The sequence below is a fragment of the Elaeis guineensis genome, chromosome 2 (genome assembly GCF_000442705.2).
Source record: "Elaeis guineensis isolate ETL-2024a chromosome 2, EG11, whole genome shotgun sequence".
Classification (NCBI taxonomy): domain Eukaryota; kingdom Viridiplantae; phylum Streptophyta; class Magnoliopsida; order Arecales; family Arecaceae; genus Elaeis; species Elaeis guineensis.
Window position 1 is genome coordinate 42,017,005 of NC_025994.2, and position 22,883 is coordinate 42,039,887.

The following is a 22,883-nucleotide window of genomic DNA, read 5'->3' on the forward strand; positions in this document are numbered from 1 at the left end:
ATATATCGGGAGGTCTGGTTTCTAAGCTTCCGAGCTTCTTTTGCATTATGAGGAAGAACCCCGTCTTTGAGGTATGCAACCAGTGGGTCAATCCAGCTGGGTTCATGGCTGATCTCCATTACAAGCTGCGGTTCTTCCGTACTTGGACATTTCAGAACTTCGAAGAGGACTTCCTTGGGTAGTTCAGCCGGAGCCAGTGTAGCCAACTTGGAGAGAAAATCGGTCCTGGTATTTTCTGCTCTTGGAATCTGCTTAATGTCAAAGCTGCCAAAGGTAGGGATGATCTCTTTTACTTTTCGAGATACTTGGCCATACTGTCCTCTCGAGTTTATAGTTTCCGCTGACTTGTCCCACCACAATTGGGAGTCACTGTAGACTTGGAGCCGATCTACTTCTAATTCTTTGGTGATCTTCAGTCCTGCAATCAGAGCTTCATATTCTGCTCCGTTATTTATCGCAGGGAATTCGAAGCGCAGCACGTACTTCGCGATAATTCCTTCCGAATTGACCAAGATCAGGCCCGCGTCCGTGCCTGACATGTTGGAGGAATCGTCCACATAGAGGGCCCAAAAACCATCAGGGAGATCTGTTCTTTCCTCAGGGGAGTTCGACTGGAGCCCTGGGTTGTCAGCTTCACCTTGTTTAAGTTCGGCTTTTTCCGGGATAGTGCATTCCATTATAAAGTCTGCTATCTGGGCTTTTATCGTCGGCCGAGGTCGATAGTTGATGTCGAATTTCGTGAGCTCGACCGCCCATTTCGCTATCCTTCTGGAAGCATTCGCTCGATGCAGAACTGTCTTAATCGGCTGGTCGGTGAGCAGTGTTATGTGTGCCCTTGAAAGTAAGGTCGGAGCCTTTGGGCTGCAATCAACAAGGCTTAAGTTAGTTTCTCTAACTTAGTGTATCTGGTTTCGGCGTCTCTCAATACTCGACTTATGTAGTAGATCGGCCGTTGAATTTTTGCTTCTAACTTAATCAGAACTGCTGCAAGAGCCATAGGGGAGACCGCTAGGTACAGGAACAACTCCTTTCCAGGTTCGGGCTTTGCCAATAGCGGAGGTGAGCCGAGGTAGTTCTTTAATTCTTCGAACGCTTGCTGACATTCAGTGGTCCAACAGAAGTTTTTCGACTGCTTGAGAGTCTGAAAGAAAGATAGGCACCATTCGGCCGACCTTGAGACGAAGCGATTCAGAGCTGCTACTCTCCCAGTAAGGCGCTGAACTTTCTTTATTGACTTCGGGATAGTCATTTCCTAGATGGCACGAATCTTTTCCGGATTTGCTTCGATCCCGCACCCCGATACCATAAAGTCCAAGAATTTCTCTGAGGTTACTCCAAAAGCGCACTTGGTTGGGTTCAGCTTCATCTTGTATTTTCGGAGGGCGCTGAAGGTCTTCTCAAGGTCGGCGACGTGGTTCATTGAGGATTTGCTTTTTACAAGCATGTCGTCCATGTAGACCTCCATATTGCGGCCGATCTGCTCTTTGAAGATCTTGTTCACCAGCCGTTGATAGGTCGCCCCTGCATTTTTGAGGCCAAAATGCATGACCCTGTAATAATAAAGACCACGGTCAGTGATAAAAGCAGTCTTTTTTTCGTCCTCTGGTGCCATTTTGATTTGATTGTAGCCGAAGAATGCATCCATGAAAGTGAGAAGCTCGTGGCCCGAGGTTGCATCCACTAATTGGTCAATTCTGGACAGAGGGTAATTGTCCTTCGGGCAGGCTTTGTTCAGCTTTTTGAAGTCTATACACATCCTCCACTTGCCGTTCGTCTTCTTGACGAGAACCACATTGGAGACCCAGTTCGGATAGTTGACTTCTTTGATGAACCTGGCTTTCAGGAGTTTATCAACTTTCTCAACTATTGCCTTTTGCCTTTCTGGTGCATGACCTCGGATTTTTTCCTTCATCGGTCGATGTTTGGGATCAATAGCCAGACGGTGTTTCATGACTTCCGCATCAATCCCCGGCATGTCCGTCGGAATCCAAGCAAAAACATCCACTTCTTTTGTAGAAAATTGATGAGCTGTGTCCGTATCTCTTCTCCCAGATTGGAGCCGATCTTCACCACGTGCTCTTCATCCCCATCGTTCAAAGGAATTGAGACAAGATCTTCAATTGGCTTACCCCGTTCTTCAGCAAGGTCGTCGCAGGTGTCTAATTCATCAACCAGACAGGGGTCAGACAGACCATTTCTTTGTAAGGCTATGTTATAGTAGTGTCTTGCCAGGACTTGATCTCCTCTGACCTCTCCGACCCCTTGGCTTGTAGAAAATTTCAATTTTAAATGGTAGGTCGATACCACAACTCGGAGGGCGTTGAGGCCAGGTCGGCCGAGTATTGCGTTGTAGGCAGACGGCGCCCTTACTACCAGGAAATCCACTTGCACTCTAGATTGTTTCGGGTACCGACCTGCAACTAGGGTCAAAGTTATTACTCCTTCCACTGGCACAGCATCGTCAGTGAACCCTACCAATGGGGAGCTTATCGGCCCTAATCGATCATCCGGAATGGCTATTTTTGAGAATGCATCGTAAAACAAAATATCGGCCGAGCTTCCATTATCAACAAGAATGCGGCGTACATCATAGTCAGCAATATTTAAAGAAACTACAATTGCATCATTATGGGGGAATTGAATCTCCTGGGCATCTTCTTCAGTAAAGGTTATAGATTCTTCAGTCCTCTACCGTTTGGGCGGTCCGGTCGATCCATTGGCTGCTCCCTGTCGGGGTTCTCCAGAGATGGTGTTGATGATCCCGATTGGAGGTCGATCTTCAGGCTGTTCTTCCCTCCTTGGCGGCTCTAGTTGTGGTAGGGCTCTCGGCCGATCTTCCCTACCTTCAGACCGGCGTAGGATGAATCTGTTGAGCCGACCCCGTCTGATGAGCTTCTCGATCTCGTCTCGGAGCTGAATACACTTCTCCGTGTCGTGGCCGTGGTCACGATGATAGAGGCAGAACTTGTTAGGGTTGCGCTTTCCGGGATGGTGCGCATCCTTTCCGGCCTTGGCAGCTGCTCCCTGATCTCCATCAGCACTTGAGTTTTTGGAGTATTGAGAGGGGCGTAGCTGTGGAATCTTCCTAGGGGAGAGTTCCGTCAAACTCTGCAGTCTGGACTTCTCTGCCTACGAGTTCGGGGGGAGTTCGGACACGCTTGTATCCGGGAGGAGTTCGAGAACATGGTCGAGCTTCACTCGGTCCTTTTTCAGCTGCGGGCTTACCGGAGTCACCCGCCTGTCGCTCTTTCGCGGCCTCCTCGTCCTTCAGCTTGAAGGTTTCCTCTGTTCGGGCATATCCTTCGGCCCAAGTCAGCAAATCAGAGAAGTCCCTGGGATACTTCTTTTTAGGGAAAACAGAAGGTCATTCTTTTGAAGACCGCTTTTCAGGACGGCCATTGCAACTGATTGGTCCAAGCTCCGGACCTCCAATGCGGCGGCATTAAAACTGTTGACATAAGTTCGGATGGATTCTCCCTCTTTTTGCTTGATGTTGATGAAGGACTCCGAACCTCTCCGGAGATGTCGGTTGTTGACGAAATGAGCCGCAAACTAGTGACTCATTTGATCAAAGGAGAGGATAGTACCCGCTTCAGTATCGAGTACCAATTTCTTGTTGCTCTCTTTAAGGTAGATGGGAAAGCTCGGCAAGGATGTCGTCTGGTGCACCATGAAGCAGCATCATTGTCCGGAAGGCCTTCAGGTGGTCAATCGAATCTGAGGTCTCGTCGTAGCTCTCAAATTGGGGGAGCTTGAAGTTCGACGGGATCGGTTCCTGCATAATCCTTTGAGAAAAAGGAGGGTCAGTGCAGATATCCTCATCGTAAGCAGGGGAAGCATGGCGGAGCTCTTCGATCCGCTGGTTCATCTCTTGGAATCTTTGATCTAGGAGATCCTCACGAATCTCGAGGGTCTTCTGGCAGAACGGAGGTAGGGACCCTCCGGAGGTGGAATCGTGATCAGACAGAGGGCTCTCCGCCCTCTGCTTCCCTTTTCCGGGGGATACAGGGCGACTGGCCCAAGTGGGCTGCCCGTCATTGGCTTCTGGAACTCTGGCGATGCTCTTTCCAGCTGCATAGATGCCTGCGCCTGCTGCTGCATGGCCTGTACCGCTCGGTGAGCCCCTGACCTGCTGAACCAGCAGGTCGAACTGTTCCATACCGAATGCCGTTGTCGGAGGAGTCTGGAAACTGGAGACGAGGCCGGAGCTGGCGGATCTTGCTGAGATCTGGCCATGGAGGCCGTAAATCGTCTGGTGGATGCCTTTCGGGGAGGCATCAGGTTGGGATCTGGTCGGAGAAGAAGAAGAAGATGTCGAAGAAGATGACCGGAGACAGTCCTGTTGAGTACTCCTTTAAGAACAAGGGTCCTGCGAAGACATAGCCCCTTCCTCTAACGTTAATTTTGTTGGTGCAGAATTTCGTCGATGCCGGATGAAGCTGGAGTCGAGAGGATTATGGCCGCCGTCGGGACCTGCAAGGGAAGTCTAAACCGGAGTTGGGGGTGCTTTGGCAAGACCCTCCGACGCTCAAGTTAGTACTCTGCTTCAATAGAAATGGAGCACTCGAATGAGATTTTAGCAGAGTTTAGAGATAGTGCTTAGAGCTTAAAGGAGTATCTGGGGGGTCTCTTTTATAGACGGGAGAGCGTAACCGATTGACAGCGACGTCCGTAACTGCCTGGTAGTGGGCCGTTCGGGGCCACGTGGAGTTTGTTACGGAGAGTAGTGGTGTCCGTTGTCGTGATTTGCCGGAGAGTGGTGGGGCCACGTGGAGTTTGTTACAGGGAGTGGAGTGGTGTCCGTTGTCGCGACTTGTCGGGGTGTTCGGACTGGACGGCTGAAGCTCGGTTGGGACGTCTGGTGGAGCGGAATAGCTCTCTGTCTCAGCAATCTAAGAGAAGCACGGATGTTTCGAGGTTGCTGACGGGTTAACTGTTGTTGGGTGCCTTAAGCGTTGATGCTGCAGACGGAAGTCATCTGCTGTAGAAGCCCGGATGGAAACTTTCTGTTGGAGAAATTCGGCTGGAGTCCGATTGCTAGAGAAGTCCGTCTGGAATTTGTCTGATGTAGAAGCTTGTCTAAAGACTGTCCGCTGGAGAAGTCCGGTTGCATGAGAAATCCGACAGAAGATCGACCGATAGCAGAATTCGGAAGGCGCTATAGAAGAATGACCGATAGAAGAGTCCGAAAGGCATTGTGGAAGTTCGTCCGTTGGAGGAGTCTGGAGGAAATTTGTCCGTTGGAGGGGTCTGGTTGGCACTGTTGAAGTCCGGTTGGCACTGTTGAAGGTTGATGGCTGGAGAGGTACAGAAGACACCGGAGACAGTCGGTCACTGTAGAAATCTGGCTGCTGGAGCTCGTCCGTTGTAGAAGTTCGTTTGGAATCCAATTCTGTTGTAGAAGTTTGGACAGAGTCCGGTTCTTGTAGGAGTCCGGAAGGAGGCCGCTTACTGTAGAAGCTCGGATGGAGATCGGTTGCTGTAGAAGCCCGGATGGAGATCGCTTATTGTGGAAGCTCGGACGAAGTTCACTTACCGTAGAAACTCGGATGAAGTCCGCTTGCAATAGAAGTTCGGACGGAATTCGCTTACTGTAGAAGCTCGGATGAAATTCAGAAGGCGGTCGACCACTGTAGAAACTTGAATGGAGTCTGGTTAGTGTAGAAGTCCTGCTGCTGGAGGAGTCCGGACATTGATGAAGTCTGAAAGAAGCTCGGAGTAAAGTTGATCGTGACAGGAGGAAGTCTGGAAGAGATTCGGAGAGTAGTCGATCACTGTAGAAAATCGGCTGATAGTGAAGCCCAGAGAGCATTTGGAGTAGTCCGATAGACGACTGAAGGAGCTCATTATTGGAGAAGTCCGGAGGGTACGATAGGAGTTCGTTCGTTGGAGGAATCTGGAGGACACTGTGGAAGGTCGACTGCTGGAGGAGTCTGGATGGTACCGTGGAAGCTCGGACGGCCGGAGGAGTTCAGAAAGACGCCGCACAAGGTCGGAAGCTGGAAGAGTCTTAGGAGGATTGGCCTCTTACGAACTTCGGCTGGGATTATTTTATACCCAACAAGTATAAAATCAAAGATTTATAATCATGTTTAGAATGATTCAAGCTACTTAAATCTAACCTCGATTTTTTTTTGAAATTTTTAAAATTTAAAAATATTTTTATAATTATTTAAATAATAAAAAATATTATCAAATAAAAAATATAAAATCAATACTATATTTTAATTAATTTAGAATTATTATTTGAAGCATATAACATATTTTTTTGAATTTATGAGTTTTAAAATTATTATTGAATTTTTTTTGAATTTATATATAATATTTTTTAATCATTATTAAATTATCGTATTTTGTTATACTTGTAGAAATGAGTAAAAAGAAAGAATCAGAGCGGGACATTGGTTGGGATCATTGCGAGATGTTCTCGGCTCAGCGTCATTGGAAATGCAAATGATGCAACACAGTTCAAGGGAGGAGAGTTGACTAGGTTGAAGCAGCACTTGGTTGGTGGTTATCCTGATATATCCATGTGTCGGAAATATCCACAGGAGGTCCGACAGTTGATGAGAAAGCACTTCGTTGATTCGAAAGCAGCGAAGGAAAGAGCAAAACAGAAGAGGACGAAAGTGGACTATCGAGTTGCAGAACCACCTTCTTATCACTCTAAAGAGTCAGAGGAGGCTTCCGCTCCAGATGATGAGGAAGCACAGATTGAAACTACCATTCAAACGAGCTTGGATGATCAGTACAGGCAGGAGGAGATGTCTAGGTATAAAGAGCGATTTGGACCATCATGCTATGAATTGAGATCTGAATCAGTGATCGATGGGGAAGAATCCGAGTTCAGGAGGACTATCTCAGTCAGAGAGCCTGATGGTAAAGGGAGCAGATACAATTTTCATCTTTGTTGGGAGGTTTTGACAGTAGGAGGTCCTTCAGAGATATTCCAGTAGGAGTCACCATCTATGATTTGTATCAACATGTTTTTTTTAGCAAGGATTCAAAGCAATAGAGGATTGATATTATGGTGAAAAAGAATAATAAGAAGGATATGTGGCGAGCTATTGGATCATGGTTTTATTTCAGTTATATTCCAGTAAATGCAGCAGACAATCTTTACTATCGATTTGCCATTTCAGCCATAGAGGCTGTCGATCAGGGCGTAGATCCGTCAGGACCTAAAGACATCTATGGTCAGCTTCTTAACAGTAACAAGAAAAATATGCAGAGATGGATTACTTCTTACGAGAATAAATGGTATATATAGGACTGACAGTGATGTGTGATGTGTGATGGTTGGATTGGTCCTACTAGATGGAGCATCATTAATTTTTTGACATACTGTGATGGAAAATTTTTTTTTCACAAATCAATTGATGCTTCAGATAAGATGCACGATACCGCATATATCCTTGGTCTGATAGAAGAGGTGATTGATTCAGTGGGTGAGCAGTATGTCGTGCAAATTATCACAGATAATGGGCCACAATATAAGACTGTCGGAGAGTTGTTGATGGAGCAGCGACCGCAGATATACTGGACCTCATATGCTGCACATTGTATTGATCTTATATTGATGGATATTGGAAAGATTCGTAGGGTGTAGCAGGTAGTGGAGATTGTTCAGGCTATTACTAGATTTATCTACAATCACACATGGGTCCTTTCATTGATGTGGACGTATACTGGGAGGAGATCTTGAGATCGGATGTCATATGATTTGCTATCAACTACGTAGCATTTGATAGTCTTCTTCAGAAGAAAGCAGTCTTACGTCAGATGTTTGTCAGTGCCGAGTGGCAGGAGAGCAGATATGCGAGGGTCGGCATTAATGGAAGTCATGTGGAGAATTTGATGATGAGTCAGTCATTCTGACGGCGAATTGAGAAGATAGTGAAGGTTATTAAGCCATTATATGAGGTGTTTCACGTCGTGAATAGTGAAAGATACCTCCAGATGGGCTTCTTATATTACATAATGGAGAGGGCAAAAAACAGATCAGTGAGAATGATCCGAAGCATGCTCAAAAATTCGTTAACATTATTGAGCATCGTTGGAACTATCAGATGGGTAGTGATTTGTATCTAGCCAGTAAGTACGAATTCAAAAATACTTTAAAATATTTTTTTTTCTTATACTTATAAAAATATATTTAATCAATTATTGAATTTATCTGCAGTTTACTATTTGAATCCGAGATTTCAGTATATCATTTTTGGGTTAGATATGGATAACGAGCTTCTTGCTGCTCTTCGTAATGTGATATATAAGATGGATCTGATCCAGGAATCGCATCTTTGTGTCTGCAAAAGGTATGCTAGTTTAAAACAGAGGTGATTATTCAACTGAATTCGATCTGTACTTAACGATATATTTATAAATTTAATAAATATATTTTTTTACAGTTGAAATAGTTTAGAGAGGGATCAGACAGCTTTGGAGTTCCATCAGCTGTCGTAAGCAAAAAGAAGATGAATCCAAATAAATTATATATCAATAATTAGCAGTATAGATTGACATCATATGCCTAATAATATTATGAAATTTGATATGTAATTTTGCTTTTGCAGCTGAATGGTGGATTTATTTTGGAATATCCGCAGAATATTTGAGAGGTGTGGCTGTCCGCATTTTTTTCAGACGGTCTCTATTAGTGGCTGTGAGCGCAATTGATCGATTTCGTCCTTATCCGCAGCAAACAGAAAAATCGTCTAACACAAAAGCATCTCAATGATCTTATATATGTTCGCTATAATTTGAGATTGAGACTAAAATGCATTTAGGAGGAAGTACAATTGAAGCACACTAATCCAGCACTAGATGATTATGCTGACGAGGACGACGATCTGATCATCGGATGGTTTGCAGGTCAGTAGCAGGAGCTAGAGCTTGATGAGTCGAGATCCCCTCCACGACCAGTCAGTGTGGTAGCTAGGGAGATCCAGGTGGATCCAAGGCAATGGGCATAAAAAAATATTCCACATAAGATTCGAGCTGATCAGTCATAGCTTGAGAGGACACGGAGAACTCATTCATCACATGACTCGATATTCGATACATCTTCGCAGAGGTTTGAGTGAAAAATATTGAGACAAGATCGGCAGTCAGCAACAAGACATCCATCCTTCTCATCACAGAAAACTCAATCACAGAGGGGCAAAGGGGGAAGAAAAGACAGTTGCGCGTGCACCTCGAGAGTACAAGAGCTATCTGGCTCAGATTTGGAGATCAGAGAGTGATGATGGTACTAGTAGTAGTAGTCATGGATATGATGATCTAGAAGGAACTGGAGGACAAGAGACCACTGTTTATGAGACAGCTGCAAGGTGATATTCGATTCACTGGTGAGTCCTAGTTTATACATGTCACACAAGATTGGGACCATAGTGGACGAGTCGGTAGAGACCATGGGGAGCCGATTTCATATAAATGACGGGCTCCTAGAGATCGTCCAGCACACGATGCAGCTACAGACGATTTTGCACGTGGAGTAGGATCCATGGATGTATCTGGATCATCCTCGCATTATGAATCTTTTTACTCGTAGCCACCTTATGATTCATATGGATATGGTGCATCCGAAGTATCGTCTTCTAGTGATTCCTACCCTATGCAGCTTGGAGCATCTTACGGATCAAACTTTGCTACCGACATATTTGGATGGGCTCCTTCACAGTCATACCATCATCTCGAGGATACTTCTCAGAGTCAAAGTTTGAGTGAGAGATGTGAGATGTCTTACAATCCAGAGAGAATACTTTATGGGATGAATATTCAGGAGTACAGTCTTCCTGGTTAGAGGGATTGATTGATGTTCCTTTAGACTATGCCAATGATCCAGATATTTACGAGCATCACAGATACTTGATGAGATATTAAATGCAGAACAGATCTCAAGATTAGTATATCATTTTTTGTGCTTTGTATTTTAAAAATTTACATATATTTTGATACATATTTATACATTTTCTTTTTAATTTTAGGATGATAGAGTTGTAATATAATGTAAATAAATATGTATTTGAAATTTTGGATCAAGATTCTTTGTATCGCTATCGAACTCAAAAATTGAATCTAAATATGTCAATAATATGCAATATAATATAATTTTGGGGTTATAATTATGAAATAATAACTTGGAGATCCAGAAAAAAAGAAACAAAACAAAAAAAAAAGTACCGGTATCGAACTGGTATAGTGGAACGTACCGTATGTCGGTACAGTATCGGTACCATATCGTACCATATCGGCCTGGCGTCGGTACGAGTACCGGTGCCGGTACAGCGGACCTTGGTCGGTATAATATGGTTGGTGCACAATGTTATGCAACCCATGCCAAGATAGGCTTCTACCACATTTTCTTACTCTTGGCCATGGTATTGCTTGAAACTGGGCGGTGCAAGACAGTTCCGCTTGGTTAACTGAACCTCGATACCTTATGGTATGATACAATATGGAGCATTATGGCAGACCTTGGAAAATACATAAATTAAGGTAGAAGGATAATAAAATCAATGGATCACATAAGTCCATTTATTCTGGAATCCCAAATTTCTGAGATACCAGAAATTAACTTTTCAATTAGATTTTGGTTTCCCAGAAGGTTTGGGGTCGGGGGGATTGGTTATGCCAATTCCTCAATCTTTTTTCTTCTGTTTCCTTGTTGAGCAAGTTCTGCCCATTTGTCAGATTACATGGATAGGGTGATTGGGCATCCAAATAGAGGCCCTAAATTACGTTATGTAATAGAAATAACTCATCATCATCATCATGATCATGATCATCATCATTATTATTATGGTAGATGATATCCATAAGCTTTATTAATATTGGAAACGCTAACCCTGTATTATTCTTCAGAATTTTCAGGCTACCATACTGCTCTTGATACCTATGACTGGATGGAAAAACATGGAGATCCGATGTTTCATCGTCATGTAGCTAGTAAGTTTTCCATATTCTTATATACATTTGCTGCTATGAGACGTGTTTCACATGCATGTGGAGATGCTGGTGTCTTAGGGGCCTTTTGGATTTTTGGAGAGACTGTCTGTGGAATAATCCATATATGGTTGTTTTCTAGGAAAAGTTAACTCTGAGGGGAGAGAAGTTTTACTGATATTAGAAATTTGGATTCATAAAATCCCAAAATAATTGGGTCACCATGAATCACCTTCTAAATGGAGCTTGGTATCGTGATATTTTGGAAATGTACCAGTGAGAATGTGAGATGCTTCCCTGATCTGAATGAAATTCTTCTCGTAAATTGCTGCTCATCCAAACAAGCTTATCGAAAGAGGATTCAAATCAGTAAGCTACAAGGCTTTTGCTTCAGATAGAAAAGAAGAAATACGTTAGAAAAAAATTGAGAGCTTAAAAATTCAGCCATTCTGCTACCCTGAAATTTCTGGATACTACCTGAGGGGTGATTGTATTATCCTCTGACACAGCTCCAACTAAATCACTAATATCTGGCCATTGGCAATTTTCTGCAATAAGTTGGATGTTCTTGCGGTATTTGCATGCTGGGGTATCTAAACACCTTTGGAACATTGTTCTTTCTATGATTCTTATATAAGCTATTCTTAACAAATAATTGTCGGTACCAAATAATATTTTATAATTTACAACTTGTTCCTGCCATTTACAATTTTCTCCTAATGTTGACATCTGGAGACCATTTGGTTTATTAGATCTGTTATGGGAGTTAGTTGAGTCAAAAGATTGATGTCATATGCAAGTAAAAATCCTAACAATTGCAGCTGAGAGCTACAATTTCAGCTGGTTGCATAACTCCTAAAGGCTCTTTATATAATTTTCTGTGCTGATTTCATTTGTTTTCTAAGTCAGTTATGAAGCATGGTATGTCTATATGGTGTAAATCCATATTTATTGCAGTCTGCTGACCTAATCATGTATGCTGCTCCAGTTGCTGAAATTTGGGGACTTTTAGGTCTTCACTTAGCAGATGATCCAGTCCTACCCTTTGATTATCTCTCTTACGCTGCTCGGTTGCAGGTAAAAATAGCTACTTCACCCAGTTCTCATCAGAAGTTTCCTTCTAAGTTTTACTGATTCACTTTTCTTTTTACATTTTAATTGAAACAACATCTGTTCTTGTTGTATGGTTCTAATAACTGAGTTTAACTTTGTAAGTCCAGAGGAATCATATTGTGCAAGTCCAGAGGAATCATATTGTGATAGTTTTAATCATAAATTGGTCCTTTTTTTTGGCTTGGTTGATTATTAGTAGATGTGGTTATCCCTGGATGCAATGGTTGGAGTCTAGCCAGAGAGCTGAATTGTTTGTTAGGGAAAAACAAGTATGTCAATAATATCTGCATGTTCTAGATGTTGTTTTAATAATAAGTTGATAATGCTTTCTTAACTTTTGCATATAAGCCTGTCCGTATGTTGTTGAACTTGAATTGCTAATGATGGAGTCATGTCATAAGTTGTACTTGAAAGTTTTTAAAATATGATATTTTTATGCTTATGAACCAATAATTGGTATATCCATAGGCTTTTTATTGCTCTTAAGCTGTTAGCCATATAATATATTAAACGAAAGCTTGTCTCTGTGTTACTAGGTTTTCCATGTGGAAGAGGCATTTGCAGTTAGTTTTGTGAGAATTGGATCTACATAACTAAAAGATGAATGTTCTTTTTACTTTCTACAGGAACATACAAATGAATTAAGTGCCTTTCTGAATGGCGGGGAATTTCTACAGCCTGTAAATGCATCCATTCGTGAACTCACTGTTGCAGCCAATGAAGCTTCAGAGGAAGGAAAGGTCGGTGGTGAAACTTGCCATCAGATTTGATCTTTGCATATTGTTCCATTTTTCTTCTTTCTTAATTCTACTGATATCAATATTTTAATTGGTAAGTGTTGAACATCATAAGGGTAAACTTCTGGGAATAAATTTCGTTTCTTCCCTCAAATCATCCTAATTTACTGCTAAAAAAGGCATCTGATCCATCACTAACTAGAAGTTTACAAAACCAATTGGATTTACCATTTTGTTCCACTTTGTTCTTTGCCTTATTGGATTCTTTGCACAAAAAAAAAAAAAGAAATTGGACAATTTCTTTGTTTGCTTTTCTAAATAATCACCTGAAGGCCTACATTACCTAGAATGTATCAGCAGAAATGTTGACCTGAGAGCGCATTTATATGTTGTTTGTTTATATATTTGTTTGTTAAATGTTGGTGAAATTTTCTGCTGGAATTTAGAAGCCTTTTTGACCTATCCTGTCAAGGAGTGGCAGTCTTGTCCTGGCTCCTATTTAGATGGTTGGTACTTAAGAATTGGCAATTGGCAGGGCCAGCTAGAAGAGGGATTAAGAAGGCTTGCATGAATGAAGCAGCTTCTTCTTGATCCCTTGTAATGTACCCCTAATATTTTTTGTTCTTGAACAAGACAAACTGCCTCTTTACTATTTATTTATTTACTTATTAAGAATGATGCAACAGGTTGTCATAAATTTGCTAGCATTATACATCTCACTATTGGTTTATTCTCATCATTAGTTGACATTTTAAAAAAAAAAGCATATTTTTTGAAGAAATCTGATTCCTAGTAACCTTTCAGAACCCATTTATTGGGTTATCATCATTTAAGTAATCGCTATTTTACTTTCTTCTTTCAAAACATACAACAGAGGCTGCAAGAGCAAGAAACCATGGAGCATTTTGCTGCACTGAAGAGACGGGCTTTTAATGATCGCCTTATGCTTACAGAAAGAAGCTTCCTGGAAGCTGAGGGCCTTAAAAGGAGAGGGTGGTTTAAGCATCTGGTAAGTGTACTACACATGGAAATTTTGTGGTAGAACCTCTGGTAATTATAGTAGGCACCGTTATAGTTTTCTGGCACAGAAGTGTTAAAAGTCCAATAATGTGTTTTTTTCTCTTCACCGAAAAGCCTATTAGTCTGTTCAAAAGTTCCTGCCCGTTGACTTCTTAACTAGGACAAGGAAAAAAAATGTTCCACTAAACAGCACCCGAGGGTGTTAATGAGGCTTTTGTATTCACTTTTAGCTTATTTCTTTGCCTCAACATTCGAAAGCATCCTCTTGTTAGAATCTAAACATTGAGGACACGTGATGACTTGTTGACAAATTCAACTTGGGCTAAATACAATACTAGATGGACCAATGGAAAGAAATGAAATATATTAATGTTCTAAAATACTGTGCCACCTAAACCGCCTACGCGGGGCTGCTGAATGTTTCACATCAAGTTCTGAGTATGGAGGATGGAATCGATTTATAGATTGGTATTGCAAGTTGAGGAGTTGGAACACATAATGGACCTATTTTATCTTTCTTGATATGTTGTGTTTGTTTATGATTCTAACTTTTTTTAGCATTTTTATTTATTAGAGTTCAAAAATTTTATTTTTGGGGTGTCTTGGGCTTGGATGCCGATTTAAGCACTTGCCTAGCAACTAAGCATCAGGCAGACCCCTTGTCTTCCATTTATTGCCTAAACCTTTTAAACATTGAGATATTTTCATAAATCTGATGACTATTACATGCAGAAACAGAAAGGCATCACAAAATATCAAAATATCTAAAGGATGAATGGTCATGGTCAGAGTTTGTCGAACCACTCTGAATCAGGTGGTTCGGGGTATTATGCCAAATCAAACCAACGGCTAACAGGTGTGATTCGGACGTCTGATTCGGAACACTGGCGAAGACGAAGCAAGAGAGAATGAAAGAGAGGAAGAGAGGGAGGAGGGGGAGAGAAGGAAAAGAAAAGGTTGGTGGTGGACCACAAGGCCGTCAGAGAGCCGTTGAGGCCTCCTGGGTTCTCGTTTTTCTATGAGATGTGAGAAGAGAGAGAGAGGGGAAAGAAGAGAAGAGGAGGGAGTGGAAGGCGGTTAGGAGATTGTGGGACTGTCGTGGCTGTCGGACGGTCCAAAATAGCCCCACGGCCGTCGAGGATTTGAAACTGGTGTTCGCTCCTATTTCATTATATTTTTATAAAAAAGATATACAGGAAGCCAGCAAATTCATTGTCGACTTCATTGTATATCGTGTTTTTAAAAAAACACAGTGAAACAACGAACCTACGGCGGTCGCGAGGCTATTTTGGACTGTCCGACGGCCACGACAGCCACCCAACGGCTCTTCGATGGCCTCCCCGCTACCTTCTACTATCTCCTCTTCTCTTCCTTCCCCTTCGTCTCTCTCTCTCTCTTCTCGTATTTTCTCTCGCAGAGGACTACGGAGCCCGAAAGGCTTTGGCAGCCCTCCGACGGCCTCCGAGGCCCTCTTGTGGCCACCGCCGATGTCTCCGTCGGTCTCTCTTTCCTTCCCCCTCTCACTCTTCTCTTTTTCTCTTTTTCTCCCTTGTTCATTCCTCGTTCCCATGTCGGTTGGACTTGGTATGGTCTGGTACGGGGGCATATAGATTTGTACCACGGGATTTGGTTCTGAGTCAGCGATCCTTGGTGATGATTATAGAACCTGAAAAGCAGTTTTGGTAGAATTTTGATGATGTAGTGGTACTTGAGATGCCTTGTTCCATCTCCATTTTGGTGTGTAGGTATATTAAAGACTAAATGAAGTTTTATTAGAGTTTCATTCTTTTTTTTAAAAAAGGCAACATAAAGGGATTCTATATGATGCCATTTATTTGTTTAAACCAGAATCTTGAACAATATTTTGATCAGTGATTAAACAATATTTTGGTTGACTGTATTTTGATTATTGATCAAAACTGTGTTACAACTTGACTATGACACATGGCTTTTTAAGAGCCGCATGAGTGGCATACATGTAGAACAGCTACTTGTTAGAAGTTTTTCCTGGAGATAACTACCAATAAAAGTTAAATATGGGTATTTACCTACTAATATGCATACAAACCATCATTAGAGCACAGTTATTGCTGAAAATAACTGCCTGAAGGTGGCTTTTGGTAGAAATAATTATCTGAATTATTTATTAAAATAAGTATTGGAAGATAGGTTTCTACGGAAGAAACAGCCAATTAGTTTTATTATGAATGCTTGAGATCATCATTTGGCAGATGGACACAACCAACATAAGACATGATTTGAGATTTTTACATTAAAATGGGCTTCTAGACCTCTGAGTCCTCTTTTACTTTTTCATGTTTCTTCAATTAGTTGTAGGTTCTACATGCAATCTTTCATTATTTCAAGGTATGGTCTTGGATTCGTAACCATTTACATTTTCCAATTTTTCAATTATTGTATCTTTGGAATCCTTTTGACACTTTTTGGTTGTAATACTTTTGTTCTTCGATGGATGAAATCTGGAAAGCTTTCATGGTTTAAGCAACTGATGAATCCTTGATTTTAAACCATATGAAAGACCTTATGGAATGATGGAGTCAAATCATGGTAAACACTGGGAATCAAATCAAGGCTAGCATTATGTATGCATTCCTTATCACATGGCAAAATTTAAGTTGTTGTTGAGGTATATGAGAGGCCTTTTTACATCTCTAAACATTGATCATTTAATCATCAATAGCAAAGAAAAGATCATTTGATTTGAGAGAAGTAAAATATTGCAAAACTTCCGCATATTGGCTACTTTGTCATGAGCAATAACTTTTGAATGTAGTCATACAAAATATTTCTAGCATTATTTTAAATGGGGTGTATGTCCACATATGCCCCTTGACCACGTTGCGTTTCCTATATGCATTTATTATATGTCCTTGGATTGCATATGGGTCAATAAGGTGATCTACTTATCATTATGTGGTCGCGTACAAAGTTATTAAAGGCGCAAGACACACCGAAGCATAAAGGATGCCAGGAGTCTAGGCGCAAGGTGCAAGCACGCCCTTGAGCAAGGCGGTGCACATTTATTAAAAATAAGATGAAATATGCATAATATATAAAATTATATATTTTCAAACTACAATCAAATATCATTAATATTAAAATGCACACTCATTAAAGTTTTAACACAAAACACATAGCATACAAACATTCAAGCAAAATAGTGTTCACAGTAAGCACATAACAACAAAATAAAAATCACACTAACACAAGTATATAACTAAGTAGTCTAAAATTCTAGTTAAAAGTTCTAGCTAATCTCACAATAAACAAGCAGTACATGTAATCTCCTAGTAGACCTCCTCATCATCAATAATAAGATCATCTTGTTCTTCTTCATTAGACTTGTTATCTCCAATGTCTTGCTCTTCTTCTGAGTCCTCTTAACTCATTTGCAAGTTGTAATCTTGATGCTCTAGGCCTTGAGAATAAAGCCCCCCCTTTTGATGAAGTATTCACACTAATTCTTGTGTGATAGGTAGACTCATCAACTCCAGCAATCCTAGCAACAGCATCTCAAGTCAAATCATCATCATCATACACCAATTCAATATTATTATTAGAACCCCCATCGATTCTTCCCACCAACCATTTATTACTATCATCAATGTCCTTCAAAGAAATAGGGTCAATGGTATCACACCTATTATATCGGCGCCTCAAGACTCTATTGTATTTCACAAATACCAAATCATTTAAGTATTGTTGAGCAAGTCTATTCCTCTTTTTACCATGAAGCTGCAAGAATAAAAATATAAAATAATAAATAAAATTATTTGATAATATAACTACATCCAATCTAGAACCTCTTAAAGCTATCACACATAATAATAATAGAGTTAGTATTTACATGTGAAAATACATTTCAATTTTTTTCACAACCACAAGCACTACAAGTGAGGCTAAGAACTCTTACTGCAAACTTTTGCAAATTTGGAGTTGAAGATCCATATGCAACCCACCACTCAGCTATTGATTAAACAAACATCAAAGTGCTTTTAGATTACAAATATAAACAAGCATATAACTAAATTTATAAAGCAAAATAAACTAATTTATTTACTCGATGATTTTGTCTTCCTGCCTAACAGCCATTGGCATTCCAAAAAGGTTTTGAGCATTTCTATACTTTTAGCTCATTTGTAATCTTATCTTGCACTTCAACACTTGGAACTAGCCTTTGTATACACTTGTATAGGCCATCCATCACCTCTTCATCCTACTCAATATTGGAATTTTTATAAAAGAACTCAGGGTTTAAATAATGGTCAGCTGCTTGCAAAGGACAATGTAGTTGATATTCCCACCAAGCATCAATAATTTTAAAGACCTTGTACCTCTCTTCTCTATCACTGAAAGACTTGGTAAGAGTTTCTTTTGCCCTATCCATAGTCTCATAGATATATCCTATAGGAGGTTTTTTCTCCCCATCCACCAATCGAAGGATACAAACAAGAGTGCCAGACAACTTAAGGATATAAACAATGTTAGTCCAAAATATAGACATCAAAACAGTACTAACTGCTTTCTTGGCAACTGACTCTTTTGCCTAAGGCTTGGAGTTCTACTCTTCAGAATTGAACATCTTCCTCAAGTTGTTCTTTTGATTATGTATTAATTGAAAAGTGATAAAGGTAGTTGCAAATCTAGTTTTAGACGGCCTAAGCAGCTCTCTTTGTTTTGTAAAACTCTTCATCAAGTTCGTAATGTCTGTTTTGCTATAGATGTACCCATTCAAAAAAATTACCCTCTTCAATGTATTTTTAATTGTCGGAATTTCAGCAATATCCTCCAATATCAAGTCAATACAATGGGCAGCACATGGTGATCAATATAAATTTAGCCTCTTAGCCTCCAACAATCTCCCTGTTCAAAATTCAAAAATTTGAATATTAAATTACTATTGTACTAAACAATTTCTTAAAACTTGAAGATGGAAAAGTTTATTCAAATTGAATTCCACCTGTTAGAGGTATTGTTGGTCACCACTTGAATGACATTTGCTTCTCCAATTTGCTCTATGTCATCAAGCAATTTGAATAAGAGATTTCCACTCTTCATAATATGGGAAGCATCAACAGATTTGATGAATACCGGTCCTTTAGGATAGTTCACAAAAAAGTTGATTATGTCCTTCTTTGCAATCTCATCCTTCCAATCGTTAGACATAATCGAGCATCCATACCTTGCCCACTCTTCTTGGTGGCCCTTCATCAAATCTCCAGTATGCTCAACTTCTTTTTTTAACAAAGGGACTCTAACCGCATGATAATTTGGAGGTTTCATGCTAGGACCAAATTATCCAATTGCTTCAATTGCAGCAGCAAAGCTTGGATAATTCATGGTATTAAATGAAATGTCGGTATTATACATCCATCTAGCCAACTCTTTGCAGGCCTTGTCTCTTAATTCTTTTTTTCAAACTTCATTGATTGTAGTTTATTTTTTTTTTGCCTTCTTTTCTACTATGAACAACCATTTTTGTATCAGGAGTAAAATACAAATCTACAGGACCCTTCTTTTTGGTTTCTTTGAGCTAGATGCCTTGGTACTAGCCATAGAACTTTCGTTTGTACCATCACTTCTTTTACTACGAGGACCAACTACCTGAATTTCATCTTCTTCATCAACACCATAGTTTTCCATATCATCAAAATTAGGCAACAAATTATCTTATTTTTTTTCCTCCGCTTTCCTTAATATATAATCTTTAATCTCTTCATGAATATGTGGTGGACATTTTTGGCAACCTTTGGCATTTCGAAATCCTCCAACTATATGCTGTTTTGTCCGACAAATCTCTTCTTTAGTCATTTTTCCACAAAAATTACAAACAATATCATTTTTGTTTTTGCCTGTTGGGTCAGCCAAATGTGTATATTTCCACGCTAGATCTTTTTTAGATGATCCATGGCTTTCGGAATCCATTTTAACCTCCTAAAATAGGTGCCAAACAATGATAACGAAATCAACACAACCCCCCCCCAAAAAAAAACTCTATTACATACACTGTGGATTGGTTATGTGATCCAAAAAAAAAGCCCAAAAAAAAAGAGAAGGGAGAATGTAACCCCAAAAAAAACGGTGTTGCTGTATTACAAACTTACAAAATCGAAAAAAAAAAGCCCAAAAAAGTTACTGTAGATGACAAAAAAAAAAAGGAACGTCGCCAACAAAAAAAAAAGATGGAACGATGAGCAGTGCAAAAAAGGTTACTGTAGATGGCAAAAACAAAAAGAACACCAAAAACAAAAGAACGGTGAGAAGAGGAAAGAAGAGAGAAAGAAAACAAAGAAAAAAAAGTGGAGCCGTACTGTTTGGTGGTGGCTTCGGTGGGTGGGGTCGTCGATCGGCGGCTGTGGGTCTTCGATTGGCGATCGTGGGTCCTCGGTTACATCAATCGACGAGTGGGTTCTCTTATCCGGTAGCTGAGGCGGTGCTCCGATGGTTGTGGGTCCTCGACCGACGACCGTGGGTCCTCGATTGCGTCAATCGACGAGTGGGCTCTCTTCTCTGGTGGCTGGGGTGGTGCTCCGATGGCTGTGGATCTTCGATCGGCGACTGTGGGCTATCCTTTTTTTCGTCGTCTCATTTTTTTTTCCTCTTTTGCGTCAAAGTTGAAGGGTCTGTCTGACTTCTCAAAAAGCCTTTGTCGCCCTTTTTTTTCCCTCCTGACTAAAGCGGTTGAAGCACGTCTCAGGTGCATCGTTAGAGCTTAGGTTAGGCGCGTGCCTCAAGCCCCTAGGCAGCGCCTCAAGCACCTAGGCGGTGCCTCAGCCATCTTGCCTTGCCTAAGGGGACAAGGGTTGTGGGGACCCTCCCCTCGAGCCTCTTATGTCTCAAGCGCGCTTTTAACAACTTTAACTCACGTATCCAGCTTGTTAGATTGTATGGCTGCATATGAGATTTGATTAGCATTGTGGGGCCACATATGTGGCTCATTCTTATTTGCATAGAAGATTCTAAATTTTGAACTTTCTGCAAAAGGGTATCCGTTTAATTGAAGGTATTCATGCTTGGATGGAAGCTCAGCATCAGCCTCATGGAAATCTTATGTTCCATGAGGAGGTTCTATCTTGTGAAAACACTCTTTAATGAAACTTGAACTTTAGCTGGTCGTGTCCAAGAAATCATTGGTTTCACTTGGACCGAAAATGCCAAACTTATTAATTTGTTCAATAACTACTTAGAGCTTACATAGTCCATGCTGGATTCATCGTATTCTAGGCCACAGCAATGAACCATTTTGAAGTGGCTTGTTTTGTACCTGGGAAACTTATGTATGAACAAGGATTGACTTCCACACCTAGATACTCTAGGTTGGGGGCTTGGTCTAGTTGTGAGAGTTATAGATATTTTCCATATTTTGTATTTAGAGTACTTCACTTTATTTTCTTTATTGTCCTATGATTGGATGATATTTATGATGTGCTTCTTGGTCTTAAGAATCTTGAAGATTTTTTTTTTCATTCATTGGCCATTTATGGAAAGGTAGAAATAAAATGACTACAATTTTGGGTATTCACTTAATTTTGCTAGGTATAGGTGCTTTTCTTCTTTTACTTAAGGATCTTTATTTTAGGGGTATATATGATACCTTGGGGGTGGTGTAAGAAAAATAACCAATTTAATATTTAGACCAAGTATTCATTTGGTTATTTACTTTTTAAGGAGAATGATTGTTAGCATGGATGATTTAGAAGATATAATTAGAGGACATATATGGTTAGGTTCTGTGTATTCTTGGCGAAATTTGGTATATCTTAACCAAAGCCTTTGCATGGGCTCTCCGTGCATTTGTATGGTCTGGAGAGTCAGTTTTGTCTTATAGTTGAGGTGCTTTATTTGTTTTAGATTTCATCACTTGTTTATATGGCTTAGTAATATTGCTTATTCTTGTAATTTTTATGGATCCATCAGGATAGAAGCCTTCCATATAGGAAATGTAATCTTGAATGCGGAAATAATCGTACCTCTAACTATTGTTGTTTAAGTCCAAACGAATCAATCTGTAATCATCTGCGACTTGCAACCACAAAAAAACCAATTCTGGATGCTCCTTGATGTTGTCGATCAGCATCTTGATTTTTCTAATCCTAATCTGAATATTGAAAGAATTGTGCCCTGCAAGCTAATCACATGAATGATGCGATGGGTTTTTTCTATAATATCTCTATACTCGTGTACATGACATTTATTACATATTAATAATATGAGGTATTATATTTCGTCATATGCTGTATTTTTATTTCACTATGACTTAATTAAGATTATGACGAATCCCATAGATTAGGACAATAATTTTAGGACCATGATGAGATCCTGCCAGTGAGACCTAAAATCATGATAGCCTCAGTTTTAAATATTTTCAGTTATAGGATCATCGAGTTGGAGATCGATGATACTGGTAAGACTGGCATGTCCTTTGTATGCTCGATGGAGAAGATTGATCTCACAATCACTTGTGTAGGAACACTAATACAAGGATGTGGGTGCTTATTAGAAGAATGAGTTCACTGAACTGATCCAGAGGGAGAATAGCTGATGGAGTCTTATTAGTATGTCAAAGATGGTTCTTTAGTGAGAGTGGGCAAGTGATTCTTAGATCTGAGATTACAACGATATCTTGTGTATATGGATCTGTACTTTAGTTCATACCCTAGCATGATTCTCTGAGACATATGTGGGATGCTCTGAGTATGGTGAAGTGTGCATGGAGATTGTGAGTGGTCAATAAGGAATTGATCACTTCTTGTAAGAGGAGAGAACATTCTATGTGAGCTTACAGGATAATGACTCAGTGAGTCTCTGGCCAGAGTAGGATGAATATTAGAAAGAGTTTCTAATGGTTCATCAACTGAGTCATCATCATTAGATCGAGATATATATGGATAGGTATTTGAGCTTGACATAATTTCATGCCCATAACCTGTCTGGGATGTGTGATCGAAGGATTGAATTGCATGGTAACTCATTATAGAAGGATATTTTGGTATTCTATCAAATTCCACATCTTCTGGATAGCCATGATACGTTGCCAGGCGTCAATCT

General features: G+C 40.4%; 1 protein-coding gene across 2 annotated transcripts in view; it reads left to right on the plus strand.

The window, feature by feature from the left end:
- Positions 1-22,883, plus strand: part of LOC105034543 (probable glutamate carboxypeptidase VP8) — a 55,285-nt gene that overhangs the window by 14,678 nt on the left and 17,724 nt on the right. For both annotated transcript variants that reach the window (XM_010909756.4, XM_010909754.4), the window contains 4 exons: positions 10,864-10,947; positions 11,933-12,021; positions 12,684-12,797; positions 13,669-13,803. In XM_010909756.4, the coding sequence (XP_010908058.1) occupies positions 10,864-10,947; positions 11,933-12,021; positions 12,684-12,797; positions 13,669-13,803 (422 nt within the window). The remainder of the gene's footprint in view (positions 1-10,863; positions 10,948-11,932; positions 12,022-12,683; positions 12,798-13,668; positions 13,804-22,883) is intronic.